This window comes from Vulpes lagopus, chromosome 7 (genome assembly GCF_018345385.1).
Source record: "Vulpes lagopus strain Blue_001 chromosome 7, ASM1834538v1, whole genome shotgun sequence".
Lineage (NCBI taxonomy): Eukaryota > Metazoa > Chordata > Mammalia > Carnivora > Canidae > Vulpes > Vulpes lagopus.
The window spans coordinates 56,379,405-56,405,267 of record NC_054830.1 but is presented as its reverse complement, the minus strand read 5'-3'; the positions used below and the strand labels follow the sequence as shown (position 1 = coordinate 56,405,267).

Below are 25,863 nucleotides of genomic sequence, written 5' to 3'. Positions count from 1 at the left end.
TTGTATATAACTGCGAATGGAACAGGTGGGTCATACGGTAATTGCATTTTACCTCTGAATAACTGTCAGACTGTTTTTCCAACCTGGCTGCACCATTTAAATTCCCTCCAGCAAAAAAAAAAAAAAAAAAAAAAAATTCCCTCCAGCAGTGTGTGAGGATCCCGATTTTTCCACATCCTCGCCAATAGTTGTTACTGTCTTTTAAATTCTAGCCACCCTCGTGGGTGTGAAGTGATAGCCCATTGTGGTTTTGACTCACATGTCCCTGATGACAACTGATGGTCAGCATCTTTTCATGTGCCCATTGGCCATTTAGTCACATGCTTTCAGGTCTTTGCCCATTTTTTAATTGGGTCATTAGCCTTTTTTCAAGAGTTGTAAGTGTTCTTTTCATATTTTAGATACAATTCCCTTATTAGATGATTTGTAAATATTTTCTCCTAATTCTATTCACTTTCTTAAGAGTGTACTTTGAAGCACAAAGCTTTGAAATTCTGATGAAGTCCAACTTATCAATTTTTTCTTTTGTTACTTGTGCTTTTTCTAGAAAGAAGCCACCTGAGATTCTGATAGAGATTGCCCTAAATCTGTTGATCAATTTGGGGAGTATTGCCATCTTAACAATATTTTCTTCTAGTCCATTGATATTTTCTACTAGTTTGTATTTTCTTTAATTTCCCTGAGAATGTTTTGCAGTTTCCAAAATATATACTTTCTGACTTTACATTTTACATTTTTACATTTTTTTAAAAAATGTAATTTTTTAAAACATTTTTAAAAAAAGATTTTATTTATTTATTCATGAGAGACACACAGCAAGAGACACAGGCAGAAGGAGAAGCAGGGTCCATGCAGGGAGCCTGACATGGGACTCAATCCCAGGTATCCAGGATCATGCCCTGGGCCGAAGGCGCTAAACTGCTAAGCCACCCAGGCTGCCCTAAATTTTACATTTCTTTTGTTCAATTTAGGCCTAAGTGTTTCTACTCTCTTGGATACTCTTGTAGATGGAGTTGTTTTCTTAATTTCATTTTCTGATTGTTCACTCCAAGTGTGTAGAAATTCAGCTGATTTGTGTCTATTCAGCCTGTATCTTGCAACTTTGTCGCATGCATTTATGGTTTTTTAGTGGATTCCTTAGGATTTTCCATATACAAGATCATGTCATCTGCAAATATAGTTTGATTTCTTCCTTTCCAATCTGGATGCCTTTTATTTCCTTTTCTTGCCTGTCCGCCCTACTAGATCCTCCAATACACTGCTGAAGAGTAGTGAGGAGATGGCCATTCTCATCTTGTTCCTGACCTTAGGGAAAAGCATATCATCTTTCATCATTGAGTCTGATGCTAGTTTGTCCTTCACCAACTAGAAGGACAACCTTCTAGTTGGTTACAGATTTTCATCATGAGAGTGTGCTGGATTTTATCAACTACTTTTCCTACACACACACACACACACACACACACACACACATATATATATTTAGAGAGAGAGAGAGAGAGAGGGAGGGAGAGAGAGAGAAGCAGAGACACAGGCAGAGGGAGAAGCAGGCTCCATGCAGGGAGCCCGATGTGGGACTCGATCCCGGGTCTCCAGGATCACACCCCGGGCTGGAGGCGGCGCTAAACCGCTGAGCCACTGGGGCTGCCCTTCCTACATATTTTTGATTATCTTTTTTCTTTATTCTATCAATATGGTGTGTTACAGTAATTACTTTTCAGATATTAAACCACCCTTGCATTCTGGGGATAAACCTCCCTTGGTAATGGTGCATAATTCTGTGTAATGGTGCTGGGTTCCATTTGCAAGTATTTTACTGAAGATTTTTGCATCTATATGCATATGAAATATTGGCTTATAGTTTTTTTTTAAAGATTATTTATTTATTTATTTATTTGAGACAGAGAGAGAACCAGGCACAGAGAGGGGCCCACGGGGGAGGGAGAAGCAGGCTCCCCACTGAGCAGGGAGCCCAATGTGGGGCTCAATCCCAGGACCCTGGGATCATGACCTGAGCTGAAGGCAGGTACTTAACCAATTGAGCCACCCAGGCACCCCTGTTTATTTTATGTTATTGTATGTCTTTGTTTGCTTTTGGTATCCAGGTGATACTAGCCACTTAGAACAAGTTAAGAATTATTTCATCTTCTCTTAGAAAGTTATGTGAAGAATTGATATTCATTCTTTACATGTTTGGTAGATTTCAACAGTGAAGCCACCTGGGCCTGGGCTTCTCTTTGTGGGTAGTTTTCCACTTACTAATTCAGTCTCTTGTAAATTGATTCAGATTTTCTATTTCTCTCAGGTCAGTTTCAGGAGTTTGCATCTTTCTAGAAATTAGTCCACTTCACCTAAGTTATCTGATTGATCAGCAGACAATTGTTCATAGTATTCGTCTATAATCTTTTGTAATCATGAAAGATTGGTAATGGTCCCTCTTTCATATCTGATCCTAGCCATTCAAGTCTTCTCTTTCTTCATCAATCTAGCTAAAGATTAGTCACTTTTGCTGATCTTTTTAAACACCCCAAATTTGGACTCGTTTATTTTACCTATTGGTTTTTCTACTCTCGATTTTATTTGTTTCTGCTGTGATCTTTATTATTTCCTTCCTTCTGCTTGCTTTAGGTTTAATTTGCCCTGCTTTTTCTTGTGTCATAGATGAAAGACTGGGCCTATAGCCAGCCCTGGCTGCAAATGACCCTGGGTAAGGAGAATGGAATAGTTGCAGCTGATAGAAAGCAATCATGAATTGTACCCCTGGGGACAGCAATCAGTAAAGAAGAAGCAGGAATGGCTACAGAGAGGGTAAAATACTGGCTCTGTACAGTGCCCTGAGTCTGTAAAGACAGAGTTTATCCCTGGCCTGCTCCCACTCCTATGTCTGAGCCAGCTGGCCAATGGGGTCAGCTGAGACTAGAAGGTCTTAGGTAGTAGATATCAAGGAGAAGGATAAATCCACAGCAACTTCAGACAGGCTGAGGCCTCCACCATGAAACCACAGAGAAGCAAAAATGTGAAAAGCTAGGATCCACATCCAAATTCAGCCATGGAAGATTTTCCAGTTGCTCTGAATGTACTAGATGGTAAACAATAACCACGTTCACTGAATCTCTATAATGGTTCCCACATGGCCCACACAATAAGACCCAAATCCCTTAGCATAGCAAATACAGCTGTTACAATTGCAACCCCCCAGAATTTATATGTTGAAGCCCTAACTTCCAGTATAAGTGTATTTAAGAGATAAGGCTCTTAGGAAGGTAATTCAGGTTCCATGAGATCATAAGGATGGGGCCCTAATCCAGTAGGACTGGTGCCCTTATAAGAAGAGAGACACCAGGAATGCGCACACATAGAAGGAAGACCACGTGAAGATAAAGCATGAAAGTGGCCGCCTACAAGCCAAGAAGAGAGCTCTCAACAGGAACCAGGATGCCAGCACTTGGTCTTGGACTTCCAATCTCCAGGACTGTGAGAATATAAATTTCTGTTGTTTCTACCAATGGGTCTGTGGTATTCTGCTGTGGTATCCTTAGCCAGTGGGCACAGTAGCCATTCACATCCAGACTCCCAAACAAACCATTCCATCTTCATCTTCTGCTTTAGGCTACAGTTTCTGAAGAACACCTGCCATTTTCAGAGCATACCTCCATGCCTGTACAAAAGCGCTCCCTCCCACCTGGAATGTCTCTTTCCACCTTCAAGAGACAGCTTAAAGTCACCACCTACACTTTCCTCTGAAATCCCAAAACACCTACACTTTCCTCTGAAATCCCAATCCCCCCACAAACTCCCACAGTGACTAGAACTGCCTCAATACATGTGCACAGGTGTCTTTGAAGGCAGAGACAGAGCCACTTCATTTCTGTACCGCCAAACTAGAATGGGGTACACTCATGCAAGGTGTTCAGAAGGAACTTGTGGCATCGGAGGTGCACACTCAAACAGGCCTGAGTCTCTGGGCCGTACCGTGGACTCTCCAATGCTGTCTAGCAAGCCACTGAGCTTGCATCTGGAGCTCAGTTAATACTGCTGAATCATCTCCCACATCAAACAAGGAGGCCGTCCTCATGTCCAGATCCTGGTGTCCACTCTGACTTTGATGCTAAAAAAATGGAAAACTCTTTCTGCCGTCCTGCAGGCCCCACTCATATATGCGTTTTCACATACAGAATTTTACCTCCAAGTTAAATTGGCTACAACACAGCCATCAGGTATCTCAGGAGATTACCTAGAAGGAATATTCTTAATCTAGGTGTTACCAGCTCCTTCGGGGACACATCTGGATTTTGGTGCTCCATTGCCTGAACAAAAAGTTAGCCCTTCTGATCTATACTCAGTGGAAATATTCTGTTCTTTTCATAGAAAACCATGCCAGAAAGAATTTTGGAGAATCATCTAATCTAATCATCTGACTCTAAATATAAGAAGTTCATTTATTTATTCAAAAAACATGTTTAAATCCCTTATTTTGTACTAAGAATGAAATTCTACAAGGCAGGAGCACTGGAGAAGAGAGAATACACTGAACATGACTGGGGGGGTGACGCCTAGGGGGCGCAGTCGGCTGAGCAACCGACTCTTGGTTTCGGCTCAGGTCACAATCTCAGGGTCATGAGATCAAGCCCCTGGCCAGGCTTCCTACTCAGTATGGAGTCTGCTTGAAATTTTCTCTCTTCTCTCTCTCCCTCTGCCCCTCCCCCATTCATGTGCGTGCACACACGCACTCTCAAATAAATAAATAAATAAATAAATAAATAAATAAATTCTGTAACAAAAAAAAAATTACTGTGACTTCTACCCTGGAGAAGCTCAGGAGTTGTTCCATCATCATAAGATATAAGGTATCCTAGAGTTGTATAAAATGCAAAACCCTCTGAGAACTTGCCTAAAGGACAAAGGGATGGTACCTTGTCTAAAGTTACTCATAAGCAGAGGCAGAAATAAAACTTTAAGGCTGGTTTCCTGACTCTAAGGACAAAGATCTTTTCCCCATGTGATAGAATCTCAAAAGTGACCTCAAAACATGCCCTTCCTTCGTCCTTGCTCCTTGGATGTGCCCTTGCACACCGCCTCCCAACTGACTTGCTCTGACAGCGGGACACTTGCACACTTCACCCAAGCAGAGACTTGAAAAGCACTTGCACGCTGGGGTTTGCTCTCCTGTTGCTCTTGAAACATTGCCACCCCTAGAACAGATCTGAGCTAGCCTGACAAAGGGTGTCAAACCACATGCAGCAGAACCGAGGTGCTCCTGCCAGCAGTGCACGGATACCTGACATGTGAGGAAAACCATCCAAGACCAGTAAGCCCCTCGCTGGCGCGTCAGTGCTGAAGGGGCAGCAGCTAACCACAGATGCATAAGGAAGCCCAGCCAAGGTCAGCAGAAGAACTGTCTGTCTGAGCCCAGCTCAAATTGCCAGTCACAGACTCATGAGCTAAGGAAATGCTGTTACACAGCATACAGTAGTAACATAGGTTACTACTGCACCCCAGACTGCCCTGCTCACTCCAGATGCAATAAATGGCAGGACAGCACTTGTACCAGTTAGTCACATTTGTTGCAATAGAAAATTTCCACACAACCTGATACACAATTAGGACCAAAGGAGACATACACGCCCAAGACGACATATCTTGAGACACAGCCTACTGGAAATGGAGTGGATGCTTGTACTCAGGTTTGCTGGCACTGACTCCCAGCCCTACTTGCTAAGACTTGTTTGGTTTCCTGGCCAATTGAGAGTGCACCTCACACACTGTCACAGGTTTTGCATGAGATAAAAGTGTCTCATTGTCCTGTTATCTCAAAAAGAATTTCACCACCAACGGCTCCTTACAGCTTTCTTGTTTCCTTTACCTTGTAAATGAAGCACCCAGTATCTATTTCTATTAACGTTCTGTTACTTAGGGGGTTTGAAATCTCACTGAAATGGAACTAAAGCATTTTTGTTTTAAGTCATTTCTACACCCAACTTGGGCTCCAACTCAAGATCCCTTGATCAAGTATTGCATGCTCCACTGACTGAGCCAGCCAGGTACTCCAAAACAGAACTTTTTTTTTTTTTTTTTTTTTCAAAACAGAACTTTTTTATCTGTTAAGAAAAAGAAAATAATAAATAGGCTGAACACTGGGGGAAAGCATGCAGCCTAAGGTCATGAGGGAAAGCAGTAAAAGTGGAATCTATAAAGATCATTATCACGTGGCACGTGGGCAGCTCAGTCAGTTAGGCATCTGCCTTTGGCTCAGGTCATGATCTCAGGGTCCTGGGATGGAGCCCCATTTCGGGCTCTGTGCTCAGCAGGGAGTCTGCTTCTCCTCTCCGTCTGCCCCTGACACCCTGTCCCCCTCATGCTTGCTCTCTCTCGCTCTTAAAGAAATAAGTAAAAAATCTTAAAAAAAAAAAAATAAGGATCATTATTGCTTTCCCTATAAGGCTTATGTGGCTGATGCTTGCCAGGATGGTGGGAAGTAGGGGCTAACGGTGGGTAACAGACAAGCCCAGGACACAGTCCTTCCTCACAGCCTGCCAGACTGATGATAGAGGCAGCCAAAGAGATCAAACTAAGTAATAAGAGCCCACCCTCACACCTCATTTACTATGTGCCAGGCATGAACTCTGACAAACCTGACCTGTGCAACCACCGTAGGGCAAAGGTACTGGTGCTCCCCATTTTAAACGTGCAGAAATTGGTCAAGAATTTATATATTTATACACAGCCCCACGCCTTATCCACATGGATGCTCTCCGCGGTCTGGCTCCGTGGTCTATACTGTTCTCCACTGCGCTATCCTGCTTTGCATCCCAGAAAGACCAGCTTTCCCTGAAACATGTCTTTTCAAGATCAACTGAACAGGATAAACAGAGCAAAACTTCCAAAATATCTAAGGGCAGCAATTTCCTAGCCAAGATCTTTCCTCTCTAACCCAGATGCATGCAAGCGGCCTGGGGAAACTGACCTGCCTTGACAAGATGGGATTAACCAGAGGCTATGCAAGATCAAAGACACAGTTTTCTCCTTGCCTTCAAGCTTTTCTCCTTCCGTTCCTCCCCCTCCCACCTCCCCTGTACTGGGGGGCCCCACACCTCCTCCACCACATCCTTCTCTTATTCTCCTAGAGGCTTCCTGGGCTTCTTTTCCTCCTCGAATTTATCCCCCTTCCTGTAGGGCCTCTCAGTGAGTCTCCTGCCATCTTTTGGAAGTCCATCAATCGCCATTACTCAGCATCCTGGGGCATCACCTAGGTGCCCACACGCTTCTAACCACTGAAAACAGATTGCAGATGTCGTCAAATGGCTTCCAGCAGTGAGCCAGGAGGGGGCCGATCAAGACCTCTCCCTCCAAGCCTTGCCCCAAACTGGACATCTGTTGAAATCTCTACTGCGAAGGGCTACCTTGTGACTTAAATCCATAAGAAGAAGGTGTGGGAGCAACTCCTGGGAGACAGTATGGTACAGAGGAGAGAGCATGGTCAGAACTTGCCCCTGGGTCCATGCAGCCCCTTAGGTGACCTCATGTTTGCCCTCTGAACTCCAGTCTGCTGGGAAAGAATCTGCTGGAGCCTGTGATCCATCTTCCTTTCCAGAAAACCTGCCCATGATGTCAAAAGGCCCACAGACTCTAACCCCCTGAAAGTCTCCACCACCTACCTGGGTGAAGTCCCAGGGCCGTGGCGAGCTGGGGAACTCTAAGAAAACCTTAGTGCTCAAGTCTGACTTCCTCCACCAGAAGAGAGAGAGCTCTGGTAGTCACATGCTCACATGCTCTCTCCTCTCTCAAAGTAGATCATTCACTCATGAACACACATTCACGAAGCTCCTGCAGAGGGATGGCCACTATTCTAGGCACCAGGGACATGACACGCGTGTGCCGAGAAACAAGATACTGGCTAGCCTGCAATTTGGTGGGGGAAGCGTGCACCATCTCGGTAATCTAAGCCTTGCGCTGGGCCATTCCATGGATGTCTGCTCTCTGAAGGTGGCAGCATGAGGGGACAGATGCACGAGAGCCCTCAAAGTAGCACAGGTGCGATTTCACAAAATGATCCGTTTCCATCCTCATCTCTATTAATCCTGCTCTGTGAAACATAAACACTTCTGTTTTAGGAAACTTTGTCAAGGACACAGAAGGTCCAGGTCCCCTCAATCCTAACACCAGCTGAAAATACATTTTCCCAAACCTTCTTTCTTTCCTTTTGTCCACCCCCCTCTTCCTCTTCCCTCCTCCCTCCCACCTTCCCTCCTTCCTTTCCTTCCTTCCAGAATATTGATAGAGCTGTGATCCTGGTGAGAAACAGCTCCTTTACACCTTTTTGAGGAAGGGGAGGCACAGGTTTTCATCACTGCTCACAGTATTTTCTGGATGCCAAGAGTAAAACTGAACGGTCAGCCCACGGGGGAGAGGCATGATGCCTGTGAAATCGGGCAACTGCAAATGGACTGACCCGGCTCACAGCTCTTGTCACCACCCTCCTGGCTCCACACAGCCCCCTGCTGAGTGTGTCTCCAACACAGAGAGAACAGTGTCACCTCCCAGTGCCTCGGTTACCACCATCAGCATCCCCACCCCCACCTCCAAGGAACAAGGCTGTGGGAAATGAAAAGAACCTCCTACCAACAAGAACCTTGAATGACCCTAAAATAAGGGACAAGGGTCGTCTTGTAATCTCAGCTGTAAAAATTCGCACCACTCAAGACCATTTCTTCCATTTACACAATAAGCGATGGTTTGGCTTGCATTCACGGACAAAGTGCCTCTGGCATTAAGATCTAAACTTCGAAGGTGCCGGTGCTGATAAATAGACAGTGGTGGACAACGAGTGCTATTCAGAAGGCAGCTTATTTTGCTATTTCTTTCTTAGATTCCACTGCAAAACAAAGCCAGATTTGTATCTGCAGAACATTCTTATAGCAACTGGAAGAAATTATCCCTTAACGAAGCTGTTAGAAAAATCAACTGTAAGAGAAGCAGCCTGCCCTTCCTCTGGTCAAAAGATCTTTGCTATTTGAAGTCTTAAACAACAACAACAACACACCCACCCAGGAGAAATGCCCTATTTTAAAATAAGGCAGTTTGCTACACTAAAACTAGGCACAAGCAGTGGAAGGAGAAACAAAAGCTCATACAAGAGAAAGAGACTTTTGGAAATTCTTAAAATAGGCAATAGACAATCAAATTGCTACTGAGAAACAGATTAATCTGATTGAAAATAGTGTCGTTGCTATAAATGCAGAGTGAGGTCTACTTTCTCAGGGCTCAGGTGTAGATTTCGTTAAACAACACGTTAAGTCAAAGGCGCTTCCTCTTAGAGCCCTCGTTGGGGAGAGCCAATGTGAGACACGATTCCTTTCTCACTTTCCTGAAAATGAACTTGTCCCTGCCATTAATCTTTTACTGGGAATTCAGTTGGCTTGGCCATGCCCTCTGTCCTCCATTTCTCCTGCTGGTTTATTCCAGGGATGTTCCAAGGAGATGTCCCACGGGGTGGGTACCCCCCTGCACCCCATCCTCACCATCAGAGAGCAGAGAGGACATCTTCGGAACAGAGATAATAAAGGGGAGTGTGGGGAAGGAGAACCCTCCATTCCCTGTGCACCTGTCATTTGGAGGGGTCCCAAGGACCTGGGACGGGTCCTTGCCTGCCTTTAGTGCCAGCATCATCAGGAGCAGGCAACTTTAGTCCTTCTACTGCTATCACAGGAGCCACTATCACATCAGCCCTCTTCAACTGTCCCCTGGATGATGGCAAATCCCTCCAACCAGATGGCTGTCCGAGTTACAAGTCTGACTACAGCCCTTCTTAAAACCTATCCACTGGGCTCCCACACCCTGAATGAAAGTTCAAGGCCAAGCCTCTGGCTCAGCCTGCAGCCTCCCTGTCCACCCAGCCCCCAGGGCCCGGCCCCCTCTGGCTTCATTAGGCTCCTGCCAAACTTTCTTCCTGGAGCTTTCCGCCCCAGCAATACCACTGCTGAGGCTCCCAAACAGAACACCTTGTGCAGTCCACCTGTTCCTGCCTCAGTTCCTGCCCCTGACGTGCTCTTCCTGCAGGTCAAGGGCACTGGCTGAGATGAAGAGTAGGAGCTGAAATCCAGCCCACGTTCTGCTTCTCAAGCCACATACCTGAGGGGCTGGGTCTGCCTGGGAGGACTCCTTTTCCTCATTCGCACAAAGGCTCTCCAGGGCTTAGCAGTCGTCCTATCCCTAGGGGCTGACCACATAACATCATGACTATCCAGGTATTCATCTACCCCGATCCTTTCATCAAACGGAGAGGTCTTTGCCACCCTCTCCCCATCCTGGTACCCAACACAATGCCTGGAACATGTAGATGCCAATAACTAGGTGTTGGCTGAACTGGCTGGTGAATGGGAGCATGACTATGGCTGAGCATGGGGAGCAGGCAGGTAAGCCCTAAGAGCCTGTCTTGCTCCAGAGGCTTCCGAAGAGCCCAAGAGCTATGCCAACACAACTAGAGCAGGTCTAAGGGGCTGGGCCTAGGGGGGGAGCTTGACTGTTGTCACACCCATGGAGACCAACAGAATGGAGTTCAAAATGGCTCCTTTTAAGAACGAAGAAGGGATGTGATTGGGCCCACCCTGAGGACGTAGCCACCAAAGCTAAGTGATGCAGTAACACCTAGTCACACAGGTGGCAGGAGTTCAGAGTGGGGAGAGGTCATCAGGGCTGCAGGAGTCAGCACAAGATATATGAGTGGAAACACTCAAAGATGTAAGCAAAAGTCATGGAACGTTGCCCAGAACACTGGACCAATGCTGTAGGCTGGGGGGGGGGGGGGGGGGTCAGGAGGGGAGGACTAAATAACTGACTTACAACCTGATTAGAAAACCGAAGGGGGGGGGATCCCTGGGTGGCGCAGCGGTTTGGCGCCTGCCTTTGGCCCAGGGCGCGATCCTGGAGACCCAGGATCGAATCCCGCGTCGGGCTCCCGGTGCATGGAGCCTGCTTCTCCCTCTGCCTGTGTCTCTGCCTGTCTCTCTCTCTCTCTCTCTGTGACTATCATAAATAAATAAAAAAAAATAAAAATAAAAAAAAAAAAAAAGAAAACCGAAGGGGGACCAGAACACAGGAAAAGCCCATCTGATCTATAAAAACAAAATCCCAGAAGGCAGTAGGGATCAAAATGATGTCCAGCCAGATGGTGGAGACTGCATCGCTGTGGCCTGGATCCAGCTGACTGGGAGGAGCCCTTATCTTCTGGAGCCACTGGTGCCACACGAAAAGGGGCTGGTGGCTGATGTGAGGAGGATAGTATGAAGACAGCGGGAAGGGAGTGTGTTTTGCAGCATTTAAATATATCCCAGCTTCAAGGACTCCCTTCATCTCCAGGTAAATGTGCATAGGTGGGAGGAAGTGTCCTAAGGTGGCATTGCTCAACAGTACAGCTGCAGGTTCTGAAGGCTTCATGGGGAAAGGGATCAGTGTGACCCAGGCCAGAGGTAGGGGATGTCAGCTGAGCCCCGCTTTGGGGAATAAGAGATAGTTTATTGATTCTAGATCCACCAACAATGGCCAAGGCTGAGAACTTGGGGAGGTTCTAGAAACAATGCCCCATGATGCTCGAGAGTCCCTTTCCTGCCATGTGTTCTACTCTGTGTCACCAAGAGGAAAGTCCTGAAAACCACACTACCTGCACATGGCCTGGGACACAGCTCAGACTGGTAGAACCGGGAGGGGAGAGGCAGCAGTGCCTCGGGCGGGTGGGGCTGTGGGGTCACTGGAGGGAGAAGTCAGGTTACCAAAACTGCAGTCAGATGCAAGACAGGGCAAGGGCACAGAGCCAGCAAGGTCTGGAGAAGGAACTCCAGCAGCTTCTGTTCTGGAAGGTCTCTGAACATGTAGGGGAGTTTGGAACAAAATGACAAAGGAAATGCAAAATCAAGTCCCTTGTGAATCCCAGAGATTCTCCAGGCAGGGCTGCGTGGGGCAGGACCCCGGCAGCAGAGGGACAAGAGACAACTGCACCGTGAAACAGCTCCCCCAGCAACCAGCTGTCATCAGCACAGACGCTGCGGACAGGAAAGCTCTTCAGCCCTTCAGGGTTGAGGGGCTGCCCAGGGACCAAGTGCATGGGAGGGAAGTGGCGGCTCTAAAGGCAGGTGAAGGGCAGGGACCTGTGGATCAGCCCACGCCCACGCCCACGCCCCCTCCCGCCAGGCGGCTCTGCCGATGAGCAGTCAGGCACCAACCATGTGCTGGGTCATAGCTGCAGTCATGCAGCTGCAGGGGGGTGCCCTGGCCCTCATCGGGCCCCCAGAACCGGGGAAGCCTGGGAATCCTCCTGCTGAGTCCGGTTTCCCACCATGTGGAGCAGCCACACCTGCACTTGGGGCTGGCCACCATCGCAGAGCTTTACACAGACAGTTGTCCTCTCATGGCCTAAGGGCCCTGTGGTGTCCTGACAGGGGCATTGGAGCTCCCGAGGCAACCCACCTCCCTGCCGCGGCAGGTCATCTGTCTCCCTGCTGGCATCTGGGCTGGAAATCTGCTGAAGAACCAGCCCTGGAAAGGTCCCAGACACCCAATTGGGATGAAGCAGCCACGCCCAGGGCCTCTCAAGACTTTGGTTTCGGAATGGATCCGGACCCACTTCCCACTTCTAGTAACGCTGAGCAAACAGGTTGAACCCATCATTCCATTACTCTTCCCACAGGGTGAAGTGATCTTCAGCCCTAATAAGAGATGGAAGCATAATGAGAAGCCGCTGCTCATAAAGACAAAAGTCTGAGTTTCACTGAGATGTGTTAAGAAGAGTAGCTGCCTTGGAGCAGAGGAATCAGATCTGAATCCAGCTACGGTCACCTTGGGCCTGTTCTCTCACGTAAAGGGGAAATAGAGGCAAATGTGAAGTCTGAATGAGATGGTGTGTGCAGAGTCTAATCCAAACCCGGGAACACATTTGATACTCAACTAAGAGGAGATACTCGATTGACACGAGATAATTCCACCCTCCCTCAAGTCTAACTAACACTTGTTATCCCGGTAAATACTACCAGAGGGACATGCATTTGCCTTGACACTACCAAACAGAAGCTTAAAAGTCTCCAGCGCAAAATGATTCAAAGCTGAGCCTTTGGCTCGCTGTATTAAAAACAGTGTCGTGTTTGGACACACACACACACGTTAGAACAACAATCCCAAGGAATGTCTTCTTCTTTCTCAGGGTCCAGTGTGAGAGGCTGGACAGAATTTATAAACACACAATCTGTTTCCACAAGCAGGTTAGGCCGGTTTCCCAGCTAAGGCTGACACCTGTGACCCAGTGTTGCTGAGCCACCTGCAGCGCTAGCACTGGTGTTGGAGCCCAGCAGGCCTGACCGGAGCGAACAGAGCAGGACAGCAGAACGTTCCAGGTGCTCGGAGGCAGGCCCCAGGAGCTGGAGGCAACTCACTGACCGAAAAACCAGCCCAAAGCAGTGCAACTTAGAGTGGCGCACGCAGACTCTCTGCGTCAGATGACACCCGGGGTGGCGTCTGAGGGCTCAAGGTCCTCTGTGAGAACAAAAATTTTGTTTTTGTTTTTGTTTTTTAATGGAGCAGAGTGGAAGGACAGAGAGGAGGTGCCATGTGTCTGGCTTTTCCCTGCAGATGGTAGGGCATAGAGAGCTCTGAGCTTAACCGGGGAAAGGGCCTTAAGGACACTCCCTGGGGAGAATACACTGAGGCCAGTGGTGACCTAAGGTCCCTCCCCCTTCTGACAGCAACAGGCTACAGCCTTGAAACGCAACAACGGAGATGTTCCAGGCCACGAAGGAAGGCAGGCCTGCACAGTAGCTCTAGCGGCCCGAGCAGCTGTTCCCAGTTATGAAGACACGGACATACTCTCACACCAGTTGGCACAGACCTCTGCCCTGAGGCCCTCACATCTCCCCACACTCGGCTTCCTCCTCCGGGAAGCTCTAACCCACATGGGGCCTCCAAGACTTTCTGATTGGTCAGGACTGCTGGTAAGATGGTTTGAAGATCACTCCTGACATCAGCCCCAGCTCCCTATGATCTGTATGACCTTCAGAAGGTAAATGTGGTGGGGGGTATTGGGGGGTGGCGTACACAGGGAGTGGCCTCCCCGTCACATTCCTTCCACAGCTCCCAGGGCCCAACTGCCTTGGCCACCCACCCGTGTTCTTACTGTCATTGGCCACCACAGCACAAACCCTGACTTCCCAGATAGCTCAGTTCAAACTACCCCCTGGGGAGGGGGGGAGGGGTTTGTGCGTCTAAGTGGAGCAAAAGCAAAGAAGCAGAGAGAACTGCCCACAGTACCACATCAGCGTGGAGATTGTGAAAACCGCTCACAGCCAAGAAAGGGCAGCCAGTTCGGCCGTTCGCACCCAACCCACTCGCCCACCGCCCTGCATGGCCCCCGTGGGAGACCCAAGGCCCTCCTTACCCTTATTTCATTGACCTCGAACTAAGACAGCCTCCCCACTCAACCAAGGAACCCCAAAGTCCAGGACCTGGATGTTTAAAAATGTGTACTTTCAATTCTATGTCCTCTTTTTGTATATTGATTAAATATATAACAGAGTTCTTAGGAATTGAACCAAGACCATGGAATTCTACAGCTAGTTAAGTCAGAATGGAGAATTAATGACAATGCTTGACAACCCTTCCCCTCCTTCCCACTTCCTCCCTCCCTCCTTCCCTCCCTACCCCACTCTCTCCATCTGACACATACACAGACATACACACTCTCTTCTCGAGGAAACCTTCAAGAAAGATATTGCCAGAAGTGGTAGGAACCCTCACCAGCCCATTATGATAGCTAGTTTGCACAGCTGCCCTGAAACTATGATTTTAAACCAGGGCTTTAAAAGTGTCTATCTCTGTATCTTTCATGTGCAGCTAGCTACCTGGATTACCTACACCTTGCTGAAAATATAAGAAAGACTCTACAGCTGTGCTAGGGTTGGGTGATTACTGAAACACAAAGAGAGAGACATAATTCACATCAGACCGTGTCCCCTGGGAGACCAGAGGCCTGCGAGGCAGGTAAAATATCCATGGGACAGGAGATGCTCACTCGTCACTGGGCAAATTGGTCCCCACAAATAATTTCTTTCCCTGAATAACACAAACAAGGAGGATTTTCCCTGTTTTGTACAAGAGGAGGGAAGCAGCAGGAGACCAGCTGTCTTATGGTGTATAGTCCCAACGCCTGTTTCTAATAGCAAGACAAATCCTTGATGGAAAATGTACAAAGTAATGGAGCTGGCAAGAAATCAGAAGGAGATACCCAGACCCCTTTCTTCCTCCTTGTACACATATGACACCTCTGAAACCCATAGTCACAGGAAAAGAAAACAAAGGTCACTCTAGAGATACAGTTTTGATTTTCCTATCTGCTGAGGTGGTTTTCTGGAGTTGTTGGGTTTGATTTTAAAGGAATGCCTGTACCACAGGAAATTCACTCCAGCACAAAAAATAAAGTCATGTGGAATTCTTGAAAACTGCCAGAAGGTAGATATCCGTATCCTAGTGGTTATCATGAAAACATAACTCCTGCTTCTTAATTAAAAAAAAAAAAAAAAAAGAAAAGATCAAGTATAAATCTCAGCTTTGTTAGCACTGCTGTGCCTGATGTGAAAATGCATGTGAAGTAGGTCATGAAGAAAGTGGCCCCGGAGGAGATGCTACATGATGTGGGAGGAGAGGCAGGCGAGAACAATCCCGCGTGCGGCTCGGGCAGCACTCTGGGGCCGACTTACTTGGGTGTGCCTGGAGGTTTCCAGTACCTGCAGAAGAGGTACTGCCCGTCAGCATTGACCAGGTGAGGCAAGTTCTGGTACGGCACGCTCTGTGGGGTCCGTCTGGGGGAACTTTCCTCCGGCATCCTGAAAGGATCTTCAGGTCCTTGAAAGGAAAAAGAGGACATGTTCCAAACTCAAAAATATGGCAAAACACACAGGGATGGGGAGAAAAGCCTCATTCGGTGTCAGTCATATTTTTTAAGCAGTTAAAAAAAAAAAAAAAAAACAACCTCCATTTCAAAGATTTTTTTAAAAACCCATATATTTCTTGCAATCTCTCCAAGACTGAAAAATCCCATTTGTTCTTCAGAAAAATGCTCACTTTATTTTTTAAGTGCCTCATTACAGCTTTTCCCCCCTTCCCATCTGTGTTTATTTTAAATCATTTCAGGAAACTTCATCTTAAAGACTATTTTAGCTGTAATCAAGTGGAAATTATAGTCAGCTCTGTGGGTATAAAGACCCAGCTGCAAGAAGACCCATCTATCTTAAAATCCCCAAGGAAGTTTCGAAGGGGCACAATAATGAGGTGGATGATACTCCAATTAATTCCTCCTGCCTGAGATTCCGAAGATTCCATGACAAACCTGTTTCCATCATGTCCTGGCTCGTGCATTCCACAGCCGCGGCAGCGTGGAGGATCAGAGCCGGGCGGTCGCAGGGCGGCATCAAGCAGCCCCCGCGCCCGCGCCCCGGTCCCCGCGCCCCGGTCCCCGCGCCCCGGTCCCCGCGCCTCGCTTTCGGGCTCGGGGGCGCGGAGCCGGCGGGCCTGCCCCCCGCGGGCACGGGCGCGCTCTCGGGGCTCCGCTCCTCGCCGGGGGGGCGGGGGGGCGGCGCCTGCGACCCCACACTCGCTCGGGTCGCCCCTTCCCCACGCAGGCCCGCGGGGGCTCGCCGGCGCCGCACCCCGGGAAGCCGGGCACCTCGCCCCGCGCGCCCCGAGGCGCCCGCACACGCACACGCACACAGGCGGGTCCCCGAGGAAAGTCGCCCCCGGGCTCCGGACAAACTTTGCTTCCTGCCCGTCTCCGGCGGCGCCGGGAACCGAGCCCCGCAGCTGTCACTGGAGAAGCGGCGGGGAAACCGCCCGGGAGGGGGCTTGGCGGGCTGTGCCGGGCCGGCGGGGGCCGGGGGGTGGCGCCGACGCGGGCAAGTTGGTTTGGGGGCTGGTGCGGGGAGCGGGGGGCGGCACACGCGCCCGCACACGCGCCCGCACACGCGCCCGCACACGCGCCCGCACACGCGCCCGCACACGCGCCCGCACACGCGCGCGCCCCGGGGCCGCGGGAGCCCACGCCGAGCGCGCGGGGCCCCGGGCTGCTCCCCCGGGGACGGGGACGGGGACGGGGACGGGGACGGGGACGGCGCCGGCTGGCCGGGGCGGGGGCCGGGGCAGTTACCGGGGCCACGAGCACGAGCGCCGCTGTCGCTCCCCAGCGCCGCGGGTCCTCGTCTGCGGCGGGCCGGTGCGGGGCCGAGCTGCGCGCCTCCGGCTCCGCGGCGACAGGGCGCGGCGTCTGCGCTGCCACTTTATCCCGGGCCGGCTCGGCGGCGGGGGCGGCCCGCGGGGGGTGGGGACGCGCGGGACGGCGGGCGGCGCGGGGAGGCGGCGCCCGGGGCCCACGTGTGCCCGGCCCGCGGGGAGGAGCGGGGGCACGGCCCGCGGGCCCGGCCACGCGCCCCTCCCCGCCCGGCCTGGCGGGAGGCCGCGCCCCGGGGTGGCCGGACCGTCACGAGGCCTGGCACCCAGCCGGGCTCTCCCGAGGATCAGCGGGGGGAGGACTCGCCACACCCACGCGCAGCACACCTCGTGCACCACGTAGGGACACACACGCACACCGCAGCTACAGCCTGCACAGCGCGCAGACCACATGTGTGCACAGACCCACGCCCAGATAATACGGGAACGTATGCAGATCCATGTAGACGCTGCATGTTCACACTTGCAGGCATGTGCATAGACCTCCCCACAGACACACAAACACGCAGGTGCTCAATACACAAAGACACACATGGCACCCACAGAGATACACAAACCCACATAGACACACAGAGAAAGGAGCACAGACACAGAGCGACCAGCGTACAAACATGACATGCACATATGGGCAGACACACTCATATCGCACACACACATTCACACCCCCAGGGAGACACACACATAAAAAGCTGGGGTGGGAGTGCACACCTCCCAGGAGGTGGGGTAGAAGCAGACTGTAGGCCTGTCCCTCTACCGCTGTCCCCGGCAATGTGCCCAGGTCCCAAGAGGTGGGCCCTGAAAGGAAATCTCTGGTGCCTCCACACAGGCCAAGGAAGATCTGAACACTATCTGGAATGACTCGCAATGCAGCTTGTGGAGGTCTAGGAACCAGCACTGGACTTAGAGTCCAGACCACCTGCTCCAGCTTCTCCGTTTGTCCTGTGAGCCTTAATCTCCTCACCTGCAGCCGGAATGCAACAATACCTATGTCCCCAAGGAGTGTGACAAATGTCCCCAGCTCACATTGACCTCAGCTGGCCTTTGTGCCTCTCCTTCTTTCTCACATAACTGTATGCCATACCAATGGTGAAAAGAACTGCTGTCCTCCAGAAACTGGTATCTCAATGTCACATTGTCTGCGTGCAGGGGGGCCAAGGCCGCTTAGAGCCTGTGATCTAACTTAAGAAATAAAACAATAGCCTTTGAGAAGCTATGGGTCCTAAGTGCCGCCCAGTGGCTTGGCCAGCTCTCTGGCCTCAAGCAGTTCACCAGGCCTGCTATACAGAAGCCGTAGCTAAATGACTTCTCTGAGGGGCTGTTTTGCAACATCCGTATAGGCAGGGTCTAGAGGCAGCAGCCCTGGGGCAGGGGCCCTGCTAAGTACATTGTATTTACTGGGATGGTAATTTCTTCAAAGCCCGGCAGTTGGGGATCTGAAAGATGTTATGGGGGGCCCGGAGCCCACCAGTCCATCTTGTGTATGCAGCTGTTGTTTCAGATTTTTCCAGCTCCAACATTCCAAAACTTTAAATAGACAGTGTGAAAGTTTGGAGGACAGATTTTGCTGAAGTTGTCAGCAGAGCCTCTGTGGAAATGGGGGTAGTGAGCTTGAAGTTTTGCTTGCTCGGTTACCAACATAAATGAGAGTGTGGTATGTGGTCAGCAGATTGAGAAACCAGCAGGTTAGAGATTGAGACTGTGCTGTTGTATATCTGGTGTTTCTTTTTCTTTTTCTTTTTTATCCAGTAAACTTTTTATTTTGAGATACTGGTAGATTCACATGCAATTGTTAACACCTAACACAGAGAAATGCTATGCATCCTCTACCCAGGTTCCCCATGGTAACGTCTTGGGAAACTGTAGGAAAATATCACAACCAGGATATCGACGTTGATAAAGTCAAGATGCAGAACATTCCAGCACATCGTGTTGCCTTTTCTAGCCAGAGATACTTCCCTCCCACCCCCATCTTTTTCATAACCCCTGCCAGGCTCTAATTTGTTCTCCTGTTTCTAAAATTTTCTCATTTCGAGAATGTTCTATAACTTGAATCACACAGTTCATTGAGGGACTTTGGGTCATTACCTGTTTGGGGCTATCACAAATAAAGCTGCTTTCAGTGCTCACCTAGAGATTTTTGTGTGAACCTGAGTCTATGCCATTTCATATGAACACGCAGAATGGGTGAGAGATCCAGCTACTCAGCACCCTTGTCAACCTTCAGTGTTGTGGCTCTTTCTTGACTTTTAGCCTTGTCCTCCCCAGCATCTTTTCTCCTCCCCTCCCTCTGGGACTCGATGGTATGATGTTAGATCTCTTGTTATAGTCCCATTGGTCTCTGAGGCCCTCTCCATTTGTTTTCCTGTCTATTTTCTTTCCATTGTCCAGATGGGGTAATTTCTAGTGCCCTGTCTTCCAGTTCACTGCTTCTTTCCTCTCTCCCCTGCATTCTGCCTCTGAACCCATCCTCTGAGCTTTTTAAATTCAGCTGTCTAATTTTTCAGTTCTCCAATTCCCCTTTGGTTCTTTAGTAGGTCTTCTCCTCCTTGGCTGAGACCTTCTATTTTCCATTAGTTTCAGCCATGTTTGTAATCACCCCTTGAAGTACTTTTATCACGGCTGCCTTAAAATCACTGTTCTTTCTGTTGGCATCTATATACTGTCTTACAAAATTATTTATTTATTCATGAGAGGTACAGAGAGAGAGAGAGAGAGAGAGGCAGAGACATAGGCAGAGGGAGCCTCCTCACAGGGAGCCTGATGTGGGACTGGATCCTAGATCCCAGGATCATGACCTAAGCCGAAGGCAGGCGCCCAACCACTGAGACACCCAGGCGTTCCTATACAGTCTTTTCCCATCCAACTTCAGGTATTTCTGGTTCTTGGTGAGATGTGTTTTTCTATGGAAACCCAGATAGTCTGGTCTTGTATGGTGAGACTCTGGATCTTATTTAAAGCTTCTGTCTTTGCTGGTCCTCTCTAATACTGCTGTAGGCCAGGGGATGGGCAGGTGGCTGTGTGGCTTTATTACTCCCAGGTAGAATGAGAAACCCAGCTTGCCTACTCAGCCTTGGTGGGTGTGGGAGTGAGCAATGTTTTACTTCTGTGTTGTTTGATTAGTGTGGAAGGTCAATGTCTGAAGCTTTTCTGTCTTTTTTTTTTTAATTTTTATTTATTTATGATAGTCACACAGAGAGAGAGAGAGGCAGAGACACAGGCAGAGGGAGAAGCAGGCTCCATGCACCGGGAGCCCGATGTGGGATTCGATCCCGGGTCTCCAGGATCACGCCCCGGGCCAAAGGCAGGCGCCAAACCGCTGCGCCACCCAGGGATCCCATGCTTTTCTGTCTTGTTCAGCTTTCTCTCTCCTGGTTCTTTAGGTGGAAAAACAGGCTTTGGTTGGGTATTGCTTGGTCTGTGCCCATGACATTTCTGGATTGTTGGCTTCTCTAGCTCAAAGACTACAATATCTAAGGCAAAACAAAAACCCAGGAGCTTGCCACCATTCCTTGGCTCCTGAAGTCCCTAGCTGGTCTGCCTTTTGTCTCCTCTTTTAGAGTTTCCTTCATTTTGTCTTATATATGATGTTCAGGGTTTTTAGTTGAACTTAGTGGGAGTAATAGGGAAAAGAGTATCTCCTGTGCCATTGCAGATGCAGATATCCTATATCTGGTAATATAATCCAGCAATCCCTGCCTACTCATGTGCCCACAGAGATATAGGGACTCAGTCTCTCTAGACTGGACCACTCTAGAGACAGTCATCTTTCAGAAGAGTGCCAGTTGGCAGGATCTGTCCCTACAGCCTGTGATAAAAAGGCAGGGCAGAAATTTAAGTAAAAGGAGTATCTTTCTATTCCCACTGAGGTCTTGTGTGGCCTTTTAGAGATACTCTAAGGTTTGTGCTGGGCAGAACATGCTGGAAATACTGTGGGGAGAAAGGCAGTAGGAGCAAACTAGGAGACAAAAAGAAAGCCAGGAGTTTCCCTTATTAGAAACCTTGGTATGTGCAAGTTAACTTCTACAGCCATTTGCAATTATAGGAATTTGGGTTGTTGTACATTTCAACTCTGAATCACTTCTGGACAGAGAGAAGTGGAGGTTGGGAATGGAGATGGTAATTAGAGTGAATAATAGAGAAGAGGTAAGACTTTGTACAAACTTAGAGGGAAAACTTAAGTTGAGCAAAAATACCTAAACTCTGAGATATGCTCCACTGACCAGCTGTGTAGCTTTCAGCAACTTCCCTGGCCTTGCTAAGACTGTCTCCTCACCTGAATCAGGGGGATATGAATACTCACTCCTGGCTTGGCCATAGTCAGTGTAGATCATATCTACGCAGTACTAAACACAGTGCCTGTGGGCAGCCAGCTTGCACTAAATCAGGGGTGGCAGCTTGGCAGCCCAAGAAAAGGTACAGTTTTGTCTGAAAAAACTTTTAATGTGAATTTTTTAAGTTGGTAATTTTACATGCAAATCCAGATTCCCAGCTTCTCTCGAAGAGCAGAGAGATATGGTCATAAGGGCCTGCAGTGTTAGATGTGTTGAGCATGAGGTGCCTGTAGGGAGGCTGGATCTGTGGATCTAGGAAGTGAAGAGAAGGGTCAGGTCAGAGACATGGGAGTTGGCCCAGAAATAATCCCTGTATCTGTGGAATAGAGCACATGCACCCCAGGAGAGTGGGCAGGTAGAGGTATATCTTGGCAGCCTATGCACTGCATCTGGTTTGCAGGAGGTTGAGTTGGGTTGATGCCAACATTCAAAATACCTGAATAAGTAGCCAACATTTGAAAATTAGGACATTTCACATGATAGTGCTGGTTTCTGGACTTCTGGTCAAAGGCAAAAATCCTGGCAACATGGGCCACGTTTGTACCTGACAATGATCAACACTATGGCTGGATGGAAGCAGCCCTCTTGGGGTGGTGTGTGCCCCTGCCCATCTGCCAGCCTTCTACTGCACCCACCTAAAGAAAACCTAACTCTCCAAATTCATTCTCTGAGGCCAGCATTACCCTGATACTAAAACCAGATAGAGACAAAATACAAAAAGGAGAACTGTAGGTCAATATCTTTGATGAACATAAACTTAAAAATCCTCAACAAAATATTAGCAAACAAAATTCAATAATATATTTGAAAGAATCATTTACCACAACCAAGTGGACTTTATTCCTGGGAGCGAGGGTAGTTCAATATTTGCAAATCAGTCAGCGTGACACATCATATCGATTAGAGAAAGGATAAAAACCATCTAATCACTTCAATAGATACAGAAAAGCATTTGACAAAATACAACATCTGTTCATGATAAAAACCCTCAATGTAGTAGGTTTTGAGGGAATATACCTCAATATAATAAAGGCCATACATATATGAAAAATCCACAGCTAACATCATACTCAATGGGGACAAACTGAGAGCTTTTCCCTTAGGTCAGAAAGAAGACCAGGACATCCAGTCTTACCACTTCTATTCAACATAGGACTGGAACATTTTTCTGGATAGGTCTCCCGAGGCCAGGGAAATGAAAGCAAAACTAAAAACTTCTGCACAGTGGAGGAAACAGTTAACAATATTAAAAGACAACTTACAGAATGGGAGAAGATATTTGCAGATCACATATCCGATAAAGGATTAGTATCCAAATATATAAAGAACTTAGGCAACTCAACACCCCCAAAACAAATAATCTGATTAAAATGGATAGAAGACGTAAACAGATATTTCCCCAAAGAAGATATCCAGATGGTCAACAGACACATGGGAAGATGCTCAACATCACTCATCATCATGTAAGTCAAAGCTACAATGAAGTATCACCTTACATCTGTCAGAATGGTTAAAATCAAAAGCACAAAGACACAACAAGTGTTGGTGAGGTTGTGGAGGAAAAGGAACATTTGTGCACTGTTGGTGGGAATTCAAACTGGGCAGGCACTGTGGAAAACAGTATGGAGTTCCCTCAAGAAGTTAAAAATAGAACTACCCTATGATCCAGTAATCACACTACTATGTATTTACCCAAAGAATTCAAAAACACTAATTCAGAGGTATACATACACCCCTATGTTTATAGCAGCATTATTTTTAAAAAAGATTTTACTTATTTATTCATGAGAGACACACAGAGAGAAGCAGAGACATAGGCAGAGGGAGAAACAGTCTCCCCGAGGGGACCTGATATAGGACTCAGTCCCAGGACCCCAGGATCATGCCCTGAGCCAAAGGTAGATGCTTAACCACTGAGCCACCCAGGGGTCCCTATAGCAGCATCATTGACAACAGCTAAGATATGGAAGCAGCCCAAGTGTCCATCAATTGGGCATGAAAGGATAAAGAATATGTGGTATGCATATATATGTATATGTACATATACATATACATATATATGTGGAATATTATGGAGCCATAAAAAAGAGTGAGATCTTGCCATTTGCAATGGAGCTAGAGAGTATAATGTTAAGCGAAATCAGTCAGAGAAAGACAAATGCCATATGCTTTCACTCATGTGTGGAATTTAAGAAACAAAACAAGCAAAGAGGGTAAAAAAGAGGTGGGCAAACCAAAAAAATAGTCTCCTTACCTATAGAGAACAAACTGATGGTTAGCAGAGGGGAGGTGGGGGGGGATGGGTGAAATAGGTGATGCAGATTAAGAAAAGCACCTGTTGTGATGAGCACTGGGTGTTGTATGTGTTGAATGACTATATTGTACACCTGAAGCCAATATAACACTGTATGGTACCCATACTGGAATCAAAATTTAAAAAATATTTTAGAGACACCTGGGTGGTTCAGTCAGTTAAGCTTCATGCTCATGTCATGATTCCAGGATCCTGGGATTGAGCCCCACTTTGGGCTCCCTGCTTAGGGCAGAGTCTGCTTTTCCCTCTCCCTATCCCTGCTTGTGCTCTCTAGCTCTCTTTGGCTCTCTCTCTCCCTCTGTCTCGTAAATCAATCAATCAATCAATCAATCATTAAAAAATAAACATTTTTAAAAGCTAACACTTGAGTGTCTGGTTTGTTTCACTGGGTCAGAACATGAGGGAGCAGGTAGGTTTTGGTGGTGGCAAGTGAGGTGTGATGTGTAGTTCTAGACTTTTTGCCTCTCTGAGACATCCAAGCCAAAGCCTGATGGGTTGTAGCTGATGCAGTAGGAGAGTCAGGACACAAATAAGGGCTTGGACATAAGTGGTCTACTCGATGTCATAAGGATGGATTGGATTGCCCAGGAACCATGAATTGGAGGGAGAAGTTTTAAAACTTCTCCCAGGAGAAGTAGAACTTCTTCTACCCAGGAGAGATCTTTGTGAGGGGAAGGAGGAGGTGATGGAGGAGGATGGGGACAAGAGACTTTACCAAGGTGACAGAAACAGAAGAAGACCGCTTGGAAGGTGTATTCCACAGACTCTAAAAGTATGGCATGTTGTAAGAAGGACCAAGAGTGGAATGCTGTCCAGAAGTCAAACAAGAGGACTGGAACGTGTTCAATAGATTTAATGACAAGGAGGCCATTTATTACCTTGGAGAGAACCCAGTTCACGGATTAACCAGAACAGAAAACAGACTGCACTGAGCTATGAAGTGGGTGGAAAATAAGTGGCAACAACTCTCAAGATGTTTTGTGTTAACAAGAGGCAGTGGTGTGCAGTGGCGAAATCTCTACATTTTGGAGCCAGACGACCTGGATTCGATCCCTGGCTCTGGTGACTTGAACTACACAATCTTGGGCAGTTGGTTTACCTTCTTTATGTCTCTGCAAAAGAAGGGTAATTAAGAATCCTATCTAGCTCACGGGGCTGGCTGGGATAGAGCAGGTTAGATGCGTAGCACAGAGTCTGGCACAGGGTAGGCAGGGTGCAAGACAATGTCACTATGATTAAGCTAAGTGAATCGATGCATGTGTGAGAAGTTCCAATGCAGACCAGAGTTAACAGTGAATTGTGAGTCTTCTTGCCACTCCTCCACCCTTGTTCCTGTCCCTGGAGACAACCACCCCGGCAGGCTTTCTGTACATGTTCTGAGGTCTGAGGAGAGTGGAACATGCCAGAAATACCTTGAGGTGGAAGGGAGAAAGTAAGATCCAAGGGCAACTACAGGGAAATAACTTCATCTCTGCTGGCTCCACCCTGCTGGGCTTCAAGAGGCAGGACCCAACTACTGAGTGTGAGTGTTCAGGGCAGGGCTTGGGAAACATCTCAGCATGGCGAGGACGTCTGTTACCTCAGCAGAACTCAGTGGATGGCCATCTGCATTGTGACTTTGCAGGTTTCCACTGCTTCCAAGTAGACAGCATCAGCACTGACTTTGATCGCAGAACACCCAGCTGTTGTCACAGAATTGTTTGGGGGTGGGAAAAACCCCACGTTTGGGGACCTGGAGCATCAGAAGGGAAGTGTTCTGTGTAAGAGTAAAGGAGACATTACTGGGGAGAAAAACGGGGGTTTCCCCTACTCAGGAAGACTCCTGGGCTTTTCCAAAACAAAGAGAAAGGCAAAAAGAAACACTTTGTTCTGTCCTACAGAAAAGAATTTCCTGGAGAACAGAACCAACAAAGTCATGTACCCAGTGCTGTTACAGAGAGGTCACAAATACTCTTAATGTTG

General features: G+C 48.1%; 1 protein-coding gene across 2 annotated transcripts in view; it reads right to left on the bottom strand.

Annotated features, from left to right (window-relative positions):
* Positions 1–17,369, bottom strand: part of MGLL (monoglyceride lipase) — a 113,980-nt gene extending 96,611 nt beyond the window's left edge. The window contains exons 1-2 of one of the 2 annotated variants that reach the window (XM_041761449.1): positions 17,177–17,369; positions 15,735–15,879 (exon numbers count right to left, since the gene is read on the bottom strand). In XM_041761449.1, the coding sequence (XP_041617383.1) occupies positions 15,735–15,859 (125 nt within the window). In that variant the 5' untranslated portion in view covers positions 15,860–15,879; positions 17,177–17,369. Of the gene's footprint in view, positions 1–15,734; positions 15,880–16,363; positions 16,971–17,176 lie in introns of those variants that run through there. The other variant, XM_041761448.1, reaches the window with a different exon arrangement.
* Positions 17,370–25,863: the final 8,494 nt, after the last annotated feature.